Source organism: Mirounga angustirostris, unplaced genomic scaffold (assembly GCF_029215605.1).
Source record: "Mirounga angustirostris isolate CCGP_5_RB_7025 unplaced genomic scaffold, mMirAng1.0.hap1 SCAF_4, whole genome shotgun sequence".
NCBI lineage: Eukaryota > Metazoa > Chordata > Mammalia > Carnivora > Phocidae > Mirounga > Mirounga angustirostris.
Window position 1 is genome coordinate 152,200,306 of NW_026991712.1, and position 14,145 is coordinate 152,214,450.

General features: G+C 47.3%; 1 protein-coding gene across 1 annotated transcript in view; it reads left to right on the forward strand.

Moving 5' to 3' along the window:
• The window catches only part of AGBL4 (AGBL carboxypeptidase 4), a 1,423,919-nt gene that overhangs the window by 1,330,070 nt on the left and 79,704 nt on the right, over positions 1 to 14,145 (forward strand). Inside the window, exon 9 of the mRNA XM_064589176.1 lies at positions 977 to 1,088. Coding sequence (XP_064445246.1) covers positions 977 to 1,088 — 112 coding nt within the window. The remainder of the gene's footprint in view (positions 1 to 976; positions 1,089 to 14,145) is intronic.

Here is a 14,145-nt window from a genome sequence, read left to right on the forward strand (position 1 = left end):
TCATCTGTAATGATGGAGGAGCAAACTCTCCCCAACACTGTCCCCTCTAATCACAGGGTTAGATGTTGGGCATTCTCCAAAGAAAATGGGTAAATGCCTACTACATTAAGAGGGATCAGACAGTGGTTATGAACTCTGATCTGCCTGACTCCCAGACTGGAGGAAAAGATAGAGGGCAGGATGCACCTAGTGTGTTGGAGGAACAATGAGGAGTCCAGCATCTGGCACAGAAGAAGCAAGAGGGATGGTGGTAGGAGCTGAGGTCAGAGAAGTTAGCAGGGAAGGACCACATGGGGACTTGTAGCTTGTAAGGGGTTTTACTCTGCATCTAACAGGGACCATTTGAGTGTAAAAGGGACATCATCTGACTTGTGTTTTAGAGGATCACCCTGGATGCTATGTGGAAAATGGGGGTGAGGAAGAAGATGGGATGAAAGGTGGGCTGGGAGGATGCCAGGGTGGAAATAAGACCAGGTAAGAGACTGTTACAATACTCAGAACCTTGGTCTGAGCTCAAGGTGATATCGTGGAGCTGATAAAAGGGTGTTGGGTTCTGAATACATCTTGAAGGTAGAAACAATGGATTAGCTGTGGGTGCGAGACAGAGAGGAATAATATGGACACCAGTGACTTCAGCCTGAACACTTCTCTCTACTGCCCTGTATGAGAGATATACATGTGTCTGTGGTCTCAGAGCATGGATACTGAAGTCAGACTTCTCCACAGAAATATTTGAACCTCTCTGTGATTCAACTTCTTCTTATATAAAGTAGGAATTGTAATAGTAGTGACTTCATAGGGTTTTGTTGAAAGCATTGAGTGAATTAATATATATAAAATGTTTAGAACTGTTTCTGGCAAAAAATAAATGCTAGGTAGGTGAGACAGGGACTGCTCCTACTCCTAGCTGTATTTTGATAAGTGACAAGTTTGGCTTGTCCTGTTCATACTGACTCTGACTCTGGGTACTACCTAGGTGCTCTCTGATGGGGTTTGACCTGAACCGTCACTGGCTGGATCCCTCTCCGTGGGCCCACCCTACCCTGCATGGAGTGAAACAGCTCATCATCCGGATGTACAATGACCCAGTGAGTAACCAAACCCCTTCAGCACCTGCTGGTTTTATGGCTTAATCTGGGAAAGGGCAGTGTTGTACTGGGAAATTCCAGTAGGAGCTACAAATTAGGAGTGCAGTGCAGGGTCAAAACCAGGATGGGTATGAGGCCTGCTGGTCTTATCTTTAAATTGGATAGACCCAAATACCTTCCCCCACCTCTCACAAATATCTTGTTCAGTTGGGTTCAGGAGGTCTCGTGGGATAAAGGAAATACAGTGAAGCAGATTCATAAGGTTCTTTGGCTATAAGCAAAAGAAATAAAATTTGAACTAGTTTAAGCAAAATAGAGAATTTATTACGAGAGTACCAGTGTATCTCACATAACTAAAGACTGTAGACTGGCCTCCTCCACCTGTAGGAGACATGGTGCCAAGCGTCACATCTGTTGGCTCCATCCCTGGAGAGTGATCCACTCTCATTTTCTAGTTCCAGTTCCAAAAGACTGTGACTGGCCTAGCCTGGGGGATATGCCACCTCTGGGCAAGTCAACTCTGGCCCCATAGGCAAGGATATGTAAGGACAGAACAGCACACTGGAACCACATGGCTGGATTTGAGGGCTGTGGTGGCCATGGTGAACCTGTTCTCAGAGAAGAGGGCCTGCTAGTCCAGAAAGAAGGGGAACAATGGGTTTCCATACTGAGTTTGCTCATAGGGGCAAGACTTTGTAAGAAACAGGAGACGACATGGGGGTTTCATAGGTTAGAGAAAGGAAGCAGACCACTATCATTCTATCCCTAAAGAGCTATCAGAGAGGACAGGACAGACATCTCCTGGGTGGAGGCCAAAGGAGGAGGTAAGGTCTATAGAGAAATAGAACTTTTTAACAATTAGCTCTACCTAAAATGGAGTGGATGTAGGAGCTATGAACTTTGCCTTACTAAAAGTGTTCACCTTGAAGCTAAATGACACTATCAAAATGGTGCATAGAGGAGATTCAATTGTTTGGAAGACACTGGAGTGAGATGACATCTGAGTCTCTTCTAACTTTGATGACTGTTATTTCATGGCCCCTTGACTGCCATAGCCCCAACATTTTTTCTGATCTAGCTGATAATAAATATTCACTAAACTATTGGTTGAACTGGATTGGATTTAACATGGCAAATCCTGTTATGCCAACTTAATACGGTTTATAGACAGAAAACAGTTATTCATAGAGAGGACAATGAGGCATGATTAAAAAAAAAAGACACAGGATAGGAGAAGTGATAGAGTGGGAGTCCCTGAAAAAGGGGGTGTTTTAGAGGAATCCCTGAGGAGAGAACTGGGGGGTGAGGCATGGAGGAGGACCCAAAGGGAAGGGTTAGGTTTGCTGAAGAGAAGAGGCTTCAGCCTGCCATTGCTGTCATCACTGAGAAGTCATTGATTCGCCCACAAACAACTGGGCACTCATCCACGTTACAGAACATAGATCAGCCAAGACTGAGGGACAGAGAGATTTAGACACTTTTTGTGCCATAAATAGGTTGCTCATCAGCTGGTTGGATCTTAGTAAACACACTTGGATGCTGAGCTTGTTGCCTAAACTGTATTCTTCCTGAAAGTCCACTCCTTTAAGACCCAAGCACATGGAGCACTAACATGGTAGTCAAGCTGACCATGGGAGTCAAGGATCTCAGCTCCCTCCATCTCTTCTCTCTTCCCCACTCCCCATCTCCTTGCCCAGGCTTTTACTCCAGTCTTGCCTTCCTTCTTTCCACAACTATTTATCAAGTAGTTTCTATATACTAGGCATTGAGATTTTTTTCTACTAGTGAACAAAACCCTAACCCTTGCAATTTGTGGGGGAATAGACAATAAATAAGTAAATACTGATAAATATAGATTTACAAATTGTGTGTAGAGTTACGGGGGGCGGGGGGCAAGGAAGCACACAAACTGTGACCTGTGGGTAGGATGGTTGTAAGTTTTGGCTTGCCTGGGGCAGCTCCCATTTATACCTGTTGTCCTAGAGTATTTATTAATAGTGCCCCCTTTCACTCTTAGAAGTGTCCCAGTTTAGATGATAAATTATACCGTAGCTCTACTTAAAAGCTATCGGAAAGCACCTAGCACAGTACCTGGCGTGTAGCAGATCCTCAACAAACATTATTTGGATTGGATTCAAAGTCACATTTGACTGTAAGAGTCATTGGGTCCAGTTGCAGACACTACAGTACCCAAAGGCATCTGCCCTAATATCCTGACATGCTTTCGCCTCCTGACCTCCACTGTTGTGTACCTCATCACAGTCACTCAAGCCAGAGCTATGTGAACTGCCAGGACAGCCTCTGGCCTCGTTTCTAAATGCTCACAGCCTCACTCCTCCATCCCAGTGGCCTTCTGCTTGACAGAGTCAGCAAGCAGAGAATCAGCAGACCCTCACTGGTGGACAGGGACTATGTCCTTGAGCATTGTCGTTCCTCACTGAACTCCTTCGGGTTATGTGCTGGATGCTGGGAGTCATCAGAGCTGCTGTCCACCCCTAAGGAGGTCACAGCCTGGTGGAGACAGGCATTTACAGGCAGTTATCCCAGGTGCATTTGTGGAGGAAGGCACAGGGGCTCTGGGAGCCCATAGAAGGGACCCAGGCCAGGAGGCCATACCTGAGCGGATGCATGAAAGATTCCCAGGGCAGGGAGGGCTTTCCAGGCAGAGGAGACCTCTGTGCACCTGCCTTGAGAGGGAGGCACCCTCGGGAGACTGCCAAATCATTCAGTGTGGCCGGTACTGGGGGCAGACAGAGGGGCAGAGGGGGTTATGATACAGGGTGAAATTTGGACTTCATTCTCATGGGAATGGGGAGCATGGAAGGAGTTTAAGCTCGGAAGTGACAGGATCAGGTTTGCATTTCAGAAAGACCCCTCTGGTTCCTGTAAGGGGGTGGATTTGGAGGGTGCCAGGCTAGAAGCTGGAGACCAGTAGAGCCTGCTGCTGTGGGGTTGGAGAGGCATTATGGAGGGAGCTGTGGGCAGCTTAGTGACTGGCTCATGGGACAGGAAGGCGTTTTGAATGACGCCCATGGTTTGGCCTGGACAGTGGAGTAGATAGATGTGGTTGCCCTTCCTGAGATGGGAACTCAGGAGGGGCAGTGAGCCTGGGAACAAGCTTAGACATGCTGACTTTGAAGTTGAGCAAAAGTGATATGTCCAACCTGCACTGTAAGTCCGGGGCATGAGCCCTTCTGTGTTCTCACCTGGCAACAGGAGCCTGCTGTCCTGTGTTAATGATGGCATTTACTTCAAAGGCTGCTTTCTAGACCTTTGCTCACTAAACCTTGCCACTTCTCTGGGCCTTGGAAACAGAATGATGATCTTGACCAGGGACTGTTCTACCCAGAGGACTACACCGGATCTTAGATATGAAGTGTTTTATGCCCCACTCCTGGGACAGCTCCCTGTGGACAGAGTGGCCTGTGTTTACCAGTTGTGATGGACTGTCCCTAGGCAGGGTCTGGTTGATGCATCTCAGAGTCCCCCGTGCCCAGCAGGGACCTGGCTCTGAGCAGGTGCTCAGAATAAAGGCTAAGCAAATGATGAAGTAAAACAGAGACTCTGTGAATTGCTTTCAATGAGATTTCCCTGATGAAGAGGAGCGACCGGACCACATACCTCTCCGCAATCTCCACTCTCCCTGAGAGTGTCCCAAATGCTGGTGCCACCCTTGCTGGTCCCTCTTTTACTTCAGGCTCTGGTCTGTGGACATAAACCCTCTCTTGGGTTCCCCTGCAGCCTGCTGAGATCGTCCTCCACTCCCAGGGACAGAACCTGAGACGGCATCACCCACTCTGGTTCCCCTGACCCGGGTTCCTGGTCATCTTCACTGATGTGCCCCATTCCTGGCCTCGGTGCCCACGTCGTTCTACCCACCACTGAGCTTAGCCCTCTCTGGCCACCAGGAGCTCCCTCAGATCCCTGGGTCCCTGACTTCCCACCATCCAAGCACGTTTTGTTCAGGAGCTGCTCTTAGACATTCCATTACCTCCAACGGTGAAGACCAGGGAAGCCGGTTCCAACTCTGCTTCACATCCAGGCTTCTCCTTCCCATTCTGATCTTAGGGCTGAGTATTCTACCTCTTCCCCAGGTAATTAGCCCCCAGAATGACAGCACCTTTCAGGTGAGAGCTCACGCCCTACCCATGGGAGTTTGGCTTTATCCTGGCACACACGCCATAGAGTATGATGGTGACTTCACATCACACCATCAGCCACACAACCAGAGTCACTCACACACAAGAGCGCACATGGGGACCTCCTCTCTCACCTATGTCGGGTTACAATCTTAAAAAGTTAAGCCCATGTATGGATGGGCTTCCTAGGACCACCCATCTGTAAGTCTTCTAGCACCTAACTATCTGCCTGAGAGGCACACCCAGAGAAGTATTTGGCAGAGATAAAAAAGCAGGTGTTGCTTTAAAATGCTCAGTTAACTGAATGAAGCACACATTTCTCAATGTACCCATTTGCAAGACCCTCCATAACCTCCAGAATTATAGCGATTAATGGGGCAGGATCTCAGGCTAGGAAGAACTCACAGTCCAATAGGAAGGCCAGACCTTTATGAACAATTTTCAACCAAGGCAGCCAGGAAGGTGTGCTGTAGTAGAGAAAATGTAATGCTTTGGAAATATGGGGCTGGGAGAGATTAATCGTGTGTGTGTGTGTGTGTGTGTGTATCTGAGGATGTTTTCTCAAAGACTTTGGACTGAGCCTCTAGAAATGGGTAATAGTTCATCTGGAGGCTAAGGTTTAGGGATGAGGGAGGTTACAGGGAGAGGGGAGAGGGAAATCCAGGGAGAGCTGAGCAGTGGAATGGAGGTGAGAGGCCTCAGCTGCTGGGGCTGGTGTGCAGGATTCACAACAGGCAGCTACAAGAGGGCGGCCCGAGAAGCAGATGTGAAGAAGCTCATGGGTGAGTTTGAACATGGAGTCAAGGAATTTGGCTTCTTCCTATGGCCCAATGCTCTCTTCTCATTAAAATCAAAGTCTTGGGGTATCTGCGTGGCTTAGTCGGTTAAGTGTCTGCCTTTGGCTTAGGTCATGATCCTGGGGTCCTGCTCAGCGGGGAGCCTGCTGCTCTCTCTCCCTCTGCCCCTTTCACCCTCCACTTGTGCTCTCTCTCTCAAATAAATATAAATAAATAAAAAATAAATAAATAAAATCAAAGTCTTAGGTCCTATTTAAATTGATTTTTAATTGAATTAAGTATCATGACTGTAAAAAAAAAAAAAATCAAGGCCATGGAACAAAATGCCACTTGTTAGGAATATTCCAGCACACACCCTCTCTCATTCTTGAGAATCAGAGTCGTCAATGGAGAGCCATCAAAAACGTTTGAGCAAAGGAGACAGAGATCAATGAATAGCATTTCCATGGACTCAGTCCCCCAATTTAGAAACTCTAGAGTCATTCTAAAATTTAAATCCAACTGGGTCTCTATCCCCTGATTAAGACTTTTCAATGACTCCCCATTGCTTGTGGAATAAAGGCCAATGTCCCCAGCGTGCCCTTCAAGGACATGCCCTATGCATATCCAGCATGCAGCAGAGAACATGGCACCAGAGAGACTATTATGCTGAATGACATATGCTTTAGAAACTTGGGAAAGCTGCAACGTGGAGAGTGGATCAAAGGAGATGAGACAAAGCCAAAGGAGAGAGGCCCATCAGGGGCTTCTTATGTAGTCCAGGTGAAGGACGAGATCCGAACTGGAGAGCGGTGAGGGCAGTTGCTAAGGAGAATCGCCAGGGACTGACGGTGGGAGGTGAATGGGTCCCCTCCTGCCCTTTCCTTTGCCCCCAGTCTCTCAGAGCCTAAGGGTTGCTTTTGTGAGAGGCTTCTATGCTCTGGGGGGGGGATTCCCCCCTTTTCCTGGAGGAGAAAGGCCTGTGTTGCTATAACAACTTGGCTGCAGCTCATAGACAGATCTGTTTCCTTAAATCATTTAAGGAAAATTAGCTGCCATAACAACATGGAGCAGTTTTTAAAATAGAGCAACACAGGGCTGGGTTGGTTTTTTTTTTTTTTCCCCTCGCTTGCCTCCTGTGGTCCTCAAGAGAAGCTGCTCTCTTTCTGTCAAATAAGTTATAATACATCTGCAAGACAAACAGCAGTCGGTGATATGGTCATCTAACACACATGGAACCAGCACTCATTCACACTACACGGAAAACACACACACATACACACGCACAATGTGGAGATATGCAGAAAATGCCTGCGTTCACATACATAGAACAGAACATATATACATGAGAGCATAGACATGGTGCACACCAGATAGTCAGGTGTCGAGTTATACATAATCCACAAAGAACATATACACAAACACACAGCCAGCCTGTTTCCCCACCCGGTCAAAACGGCAGGAAGGGGCCCGGGGGCTCTGCTCTTAGCATGGCCAGAGGTCTCACTGGGTCACCAGCTTGGAAGGCTCTGAGATGGCAGCTCCTCGCTAGAAACCAAGGGGCACCTGTGTGTTCACACCCGATAGCCTGGAACCCTTGCCAGTGGAAGGGGGAATGCCACCTTGGCAAGCACAGTGGGGAGAAGGTTGAGGGCACCCCATCCCCACCCACATGCACACTTGGGCCAAACCAGGAGAGCAGGAGGCCACAACCATGGCATTGGGGCGGGAAAGTACCGCCCCTATGGCAGGGGGCTTGTCACCCCCCAGGAGGAGACAGTCCTACCCCAGGGAAGACCACACCCCTAGGGCCTTAGCACACTGTCTCCCTGAGGCCTAGGGAGCTCAGAATCAGGACTGTAGGTTCCCAAATGTTTGTTCCATCCCCATGTCTCTAGTTGTATCACCCCAAAGGTCCCCTGCAGGGGGGCAGCTAAAGCTGTGGCAGCTTGTCTTTGTGACGCCGAGAGAGACTGAGAGCACTAGCCACACCCCCCACCGGAGTGGACGAACCACTGCTTTGCTTGGCGCTCCTAGGCAAGTCTCTTCCCTGCTCTGGGTCTTTCATTCCCCCCTCCACTGCACCCCAGTCTATACACGGTAGGGATTGAAGGATGACTCCACAAGGCCCGTTTGGCTCCAACGGTCTGCGTCCCTGCAGGGATGGGCATTTTGGAGTTGGCTGTCGGCCGTGATGGGCAGGATTTTCACGACAGGGCCCAGAAGTCAGGCTGCTGCCAGCGAAGGACAGCCTGGAGTGACGCCTAGGAAGGTGCTTAGCACAGGGTATGTGAACGTAAAGTGGTTATAAAGGTGAAGAAGGATTATTGCCTGGGGTAGGGTGAAGAGGAGTGCCCTGTGGAAATGTGCAGACGGCAGCCGGCTGCCGGAGGGTTCATGGGGGGTAGGCTAAATGCACTCACACCACAGCCATAGATCACACACTTAGGTCTCCTCAAACATTTTTCCACTCCTACCACCATGGCCCAGGAAGTCCGTGAATAGGCTAGGGGAAAGGTTCAGTGTGGAAGTAGAGACTGGAGGTCAATGTAATACTGTGCAGCGGGCTCTGAGAATGGAGGGTGCTTCTGGTTCATGAAATTTTTACAGCTTTTCCTACAACAGTTCGACATGGTTTTGAAACTTTAAGAAATTTTAAGAGAAATCATTACTTTTCTAAGGGGCAACTTCTCCCCCCTGTGATAAAAGACATGGTTTTTCTAACTCTAGATTATAACTTTGACTCTGGCAGCAAGCCGGGTGGAGAGATGGATCTCCTACTTCAGAGTTCCTGTCAAGCCAATTGTTTCCTTCAGTTTCTCTAACACCTTTTCATTCTGAAAGACTCTGGATACCTCTCATCAACTAACTAGATACATATTGTTTCAACAGCATGGAGGCCAGCAAAGCTTCCAGAAGTTTCCATTTGAGTCAGGTCAACTAAACTCTGTGTCTCATTTTCCCTATCTGGCAACTGGGATGCCTGTCCCATGGTATTTCTCTCAGGATAAGATAATATGTATGTAAATAGCCTTCAGTAGTAGGTATATGAGAAATGGAGCCACTAATATTTTATGCACTTGGCCATTACAGCACCTACCTCGCTGACCCCGCTTTCCCAAGCTCCCATACCCCACCACAGACTGCGATCCCACTGAGGTCTTAGACTTCACCTTAGTCATTCCTGATCACTCTCCAAATCCTACTTAATCTTCAGAACCTAACCTCCAGGCTCACATTTCCTTGCGCCTTTGGCCCACAAAGCATTTTGTTGCTTTGTTCTTCTATTATCAGACTTTGCTTCTTTCATCTAATAGTTTATTCCATAAACATGCAAGGAATATATTCTGTGGGCTTGGTGCCATAGTAGAATCTCAGACGTCCTCTGGTTTCCCTTTTATTTTTTTCAGTTCAATTGCAAACCCCTTCAGAGCCAAGGATCTGCCTTCACCTCCCTGCTTCCCTGGCCAGGGCTAGCCATTCACTGGTAGCTCAATGAGAACCTCTTAAGCATTGATTAAAACACAGTCTCTCCAGAAGGGGGGCTGTTTGGATTTCTATAGGCATCCCCCAGCGCCAGTGCACGCCTGGTGAAAGCACACATCCTGCTGTGTTTTAGTGATAGTTTTCCTGCCTTCTTTAGACAGAGCTTCTCAAGGACAGAAGCTCTGTCTTTTCCAGCTTCTACTTCCATTACCTGGCAGGAATCCACACTTAGTAGGCTGTTGAAGAGTGTTTGGGGAAATCTTGTTAGCCACCTCATCTGACACATTGTTTCCCAGCATGATAGCCCCGAAGCAGCCCAGAGAAATCCATGGCACCCTTGACTTTCAAACCCCCGCCCTTCTCTCTCACTGTTCTGCATTTCCATTGACTCATCTTCTTTTCTTCATCTTTTGCCCCTGCTGATCACTGAGAGCTCCCACATATGGAATTTATTTTCTCAAGCTCACAAATTTAGAAATTCTAGAGTGTTAGAATCCAGCCATGTAGGATCTCCATTGAAAATCCACAAATTCTAAAATTCTCTTTACACTCTCTCTGCTCCTGTTATCTGTTCAACTTACCCTCATTCCTTAGTTAGACCTAGCTTGCTTCCCCATTTTCCCTATCCCATGGTCATCCAATTATCCAGCCACAATGAGCTAAAAAGGAGTCTCTGCGGATAGTCCTCGACTGACCTCTTTTCGCTTACCCAAGCAGTCCAGTATACCCCCAGGTCATTTCCTCCACGAGCTTTTCCCATTAACCTATCCTATCCATTTCTCACCTGCCAGCAAACTCCTCCCCTTCCAGGCCCCTGGTTTGAGCCAGTCAGGATTAGCATACAGCCTGTGACCCCCTTAGGCTCTCAGCCTATCCAGCCTACAACAGAGTACAAGTCACATTTAGGGTGTTTTGTGTTCAATGTGTGGGGAACTTCTCCGAGAGTTATTTTTGGCTGTTGTTGTTGGGAGGCTCTGGAGCCCAGGAAGAATTCATGCTGGTACATCAAATAGCATATTGCATTTCAGAAATTGGCCTTAGCCATGGGAAATCAAGTAAGCCAGATGCCTAATTAGTCCATTATTTACCGTGGTGGAGAGAGCTGAATTCTGATGAAAGGGACCAGACTAATCACTGCTTCCACTATTTAACCTTTCATCAGGAAATTGCCCCATCCTCCAGAAGTTCTAATGCCCACCTCCCAAGCCCCGTGCTGGTCCCAGGTGTCTGGATGTGAGAAGTCTTATCAGCCCAGACACAGCCTGACCTCCTGGCCAATGAGCCTTGGTGCCCTCCCACTCAGCAAGCCATGCCAGGTTCACATTGCTTGCTTTTACCTCAAGGCTAGTAAAGTATATAGATAAAAGAGTAACTTCCCTGTAATCTTCAAAAGAAAAAGATTGTTCATTTATCCATTCAATAAACATTTTCACAGCCCAGGCACTATATACTGGAATAGAAAGGCAAATAGGAATTAGTCACTTCCCTCAGGAACTGATGATCCAGAATAGAGCAGCGGTTTTCAAACTGTTTTCAGAAAAATTGCAAGAGGTCTGAGGACCCCCTCCCATATGGCTCCTCTCCATTTTAACCGGAGCAGTATAATTTTGTGATTAAGAGCTCAGGTTCAGGCCCGGGTTAAAATCTCATTTCAACACTCACTAGCTTCGCTATCTTGGGCAGGTCCCTTACCTTTCCAAGCATCCGCCTCCTCATTTGTAAGAGGTTGTTGTGAGGATTAACTGAACTGATTCCTGGGACTTGCTGAAGGCACTTTGCCAGGCACATATATTCTCAGCAGATGTTAACCTTTATCAGTATGACAAATGTGTTTGAATAAAGAATTCCGTGCCCAGAGAAAGTTTGCAAACCCCTGGTCTAGAGCTCCTGACTCCGTAAACCAACGATGGCAGGACAAGGTGGTAAGCAAGAAATCCAGATGCCATGTGGGAGAAGCAGGTCATCTCCACTGGACTAGGGGTCAGGCAAGGCTTGCTGGGGAGGGTGACCTCTGAGGTGAGTTCTGAAGGAAGACAGGAGTTGTTTGGACAGACTGGGGAAGCATCACGGGCGAGGGAGCAAGATGCATGAGCATACGTGTATCAGACAGGTGACTAGACTCTGAGAATTCTAAGGAGTTCGGTGTGCTGGACTGAGGGGAGCATGGTGAGAAGGGGTGGGAGGTAAGGCCAAGTGGTAGGCAGAAGCCAGTCATAGAGCCCAGTGTGCTACCCCAGGAAGCTTGGACTTTATCCTGAAATCCAGGGGGCTCTCTATCAGGCACTAGAAAGCACATGGAATTCAAAAGGGAGAGAAAAAAAATGTTATTATGACTTTCTGGGGTTTCAAATACATTGTTCTGTTGGTAGCTTTGAGTCAGCAATTGTAGTACTACAAACCTAGACGAAAATAATTTGAAGTGTGAATAAGGATTTATGTGAAAAAAAAGTCCATATTACTTATAAATAGTGAAAAACCGAGAAAAAAATCGAAATGCCTAACAGTGGGAAACAGTGGGAAACTGATTAAGTGAATGACGATACATTCATATAATGGATGTTTATGAAGAGTTTACAATATTATAAAAATGCTTATGCTATAATTTTAAGTGAAAAGAAGCAGAAGACAAAGTTGCATGTGTATTACATGTTAAGACATATAACAACTAGGTTTAAAACATACACAAAAGAATGGATGTGAAGTAGATGGTATTTCTGGGTACTGGGGTTGTTTCCTTCCTATCCGCTTTTTTATATTTCCCAGCAATTTTCTACAAGTATATTTTAACTTTAAAATTGGAAAAAAAAATATGGAAGGAGGAGGGGACCTGGCCACCCAGATAAAAGGAAGGACCTCACTTCATAAAATAGAACCAAACTCCTGAGGTGGCTGCTTAGTGCTGGGCCAATCCCTAGGACTGGAGCCTGAGGCAGCCAGACCAGCCCACATTATAGAAGGAAACTGGGGTCAGTTGACGCCCATCTATGCATCTGTCTTCTGACTAGCTGTCCTTTTATCTGTCCCTTCACGCAACCATCCATGCACTGTACCTCTACTTCCCTCTGCTAAGAACTCCTATCCCAGAGGTGACAACATCCAGGCTCCTAACATCCTAGGAAGTCTGCCAGTTTCTTGCCCTCTAGGTAAGCATAACAGGGACCCCACTTCCCCAGAGCAAACCTCAAATCCTGCCCTTTCTTCCTACTTTGTTCTCTTTTCAGTCTGCTAAGTCCTTGACCTTTAAGCACTGCCCTGTCGGTGGAAAGGACTGGAGGCAAACCCTTTATTCTCCTAGGGATTTAGAGCAAGGACCCTGCAGTCAGAAATTGCCTCCGGCTTCCAATTCTGGCTCTGTCTACCGCCTCACCTCTCTCAGACTCTGTGGCCCGATCTGTGAAAACTGGGTAGTAGCATCCCTTCACAGAGGGTCGTAAAGACTGAAAATGACACTGCACTTATGTGGTATTTTCTAAGGCTGGTAAATTATAAGCACTTAATAAACGTTAGCATTTATTCTTATTACAAGCTTAAATCTAGTGGTGCACAATAGCTGATATTTCAATGTTAATTTCGGAACATTATCACCATCTTTAAACTGTAGTATTTACAAAATAGCTATAGCTCTAGTTATTGAAAAAGCATTGCAAATAGGTCTTAAAAGACAGGGAACAGGCCCTAGCCCTTATCTCTGCTTCTCTGACCACTCCCCAACTCCCATTCCTGAGTCTTTCTTCAGCTGAGCTAATTACCTTTAATTACGTGACAATAAGATCAGAGGCTGCAGGGGTGGGAGCCTTTCTCTCTTTGGGCTTCCTGTATTTGTCTGTTCTAATCCATTCTGGGTGAATTTTACAGTTCAACCTTCAGAAGGCAAGAGGATTTCTGTCATTCCTAGGGTGTGGGTATGTGCCCCTGGGGGGCGGGGGAGGGGGGAGGCTGTAACTCGCTATAATCCCTAAGGGATGAAGACAGCAAGGATGGTTCTAAAGTGAATACCAGGGAATGTAATCCTCAGGAACCCTCTCCTGGGCAATTCCAGACCCCAAGTGTGGCTTGGAGCAGGTTTCACCAGCTGAGGCTCTGGACAAGGGCTCACTGGAAGATGGAGTTTGGACGCTGATTGGCAGCTAAGTCCACTTAACAGAAATGGCCTCTCTCTGGCTGTGCCTACAAGGCCTGTCAAAGCCAAAGCTTTTCTTTAAACTCCTGGCATGACCAGCAAACACTCAGCAGTCAGAAAAGTTGCCTTACTCAGGCTCCCAGTTACAAATGGACAGTTTCTTTCCTGTTAAGAGTTTAGCTCCAGGCTGCGACCTTGAAAAATCCTCGGACTGCTAAGGCATGTTCTTTAATAGGTATCTTTGCTATGTGACTGGATCTTCTGGAGTGGATGGAGCAGATGAAAACAGCTTTTCGGTCCCCTGGGGTGTGGGAGTAGGAAAGGGGGAAGGTGCTGATATTTACTGAGCATCTAATTGTGCTAGGCATTGCCTCATCTAATCCATAGAACAACCATATGAAATGGACGTCATTATCCCTGTTTCTCAGATGAGGAAAATAAGGCCCAGCATGAATGACACCCCCCACCACTCCCTGCGCCTCCCCACTCCCCCCCTGCCCCGCCCTGCAGTCACCCCGGGCGTGCACATTTATCAC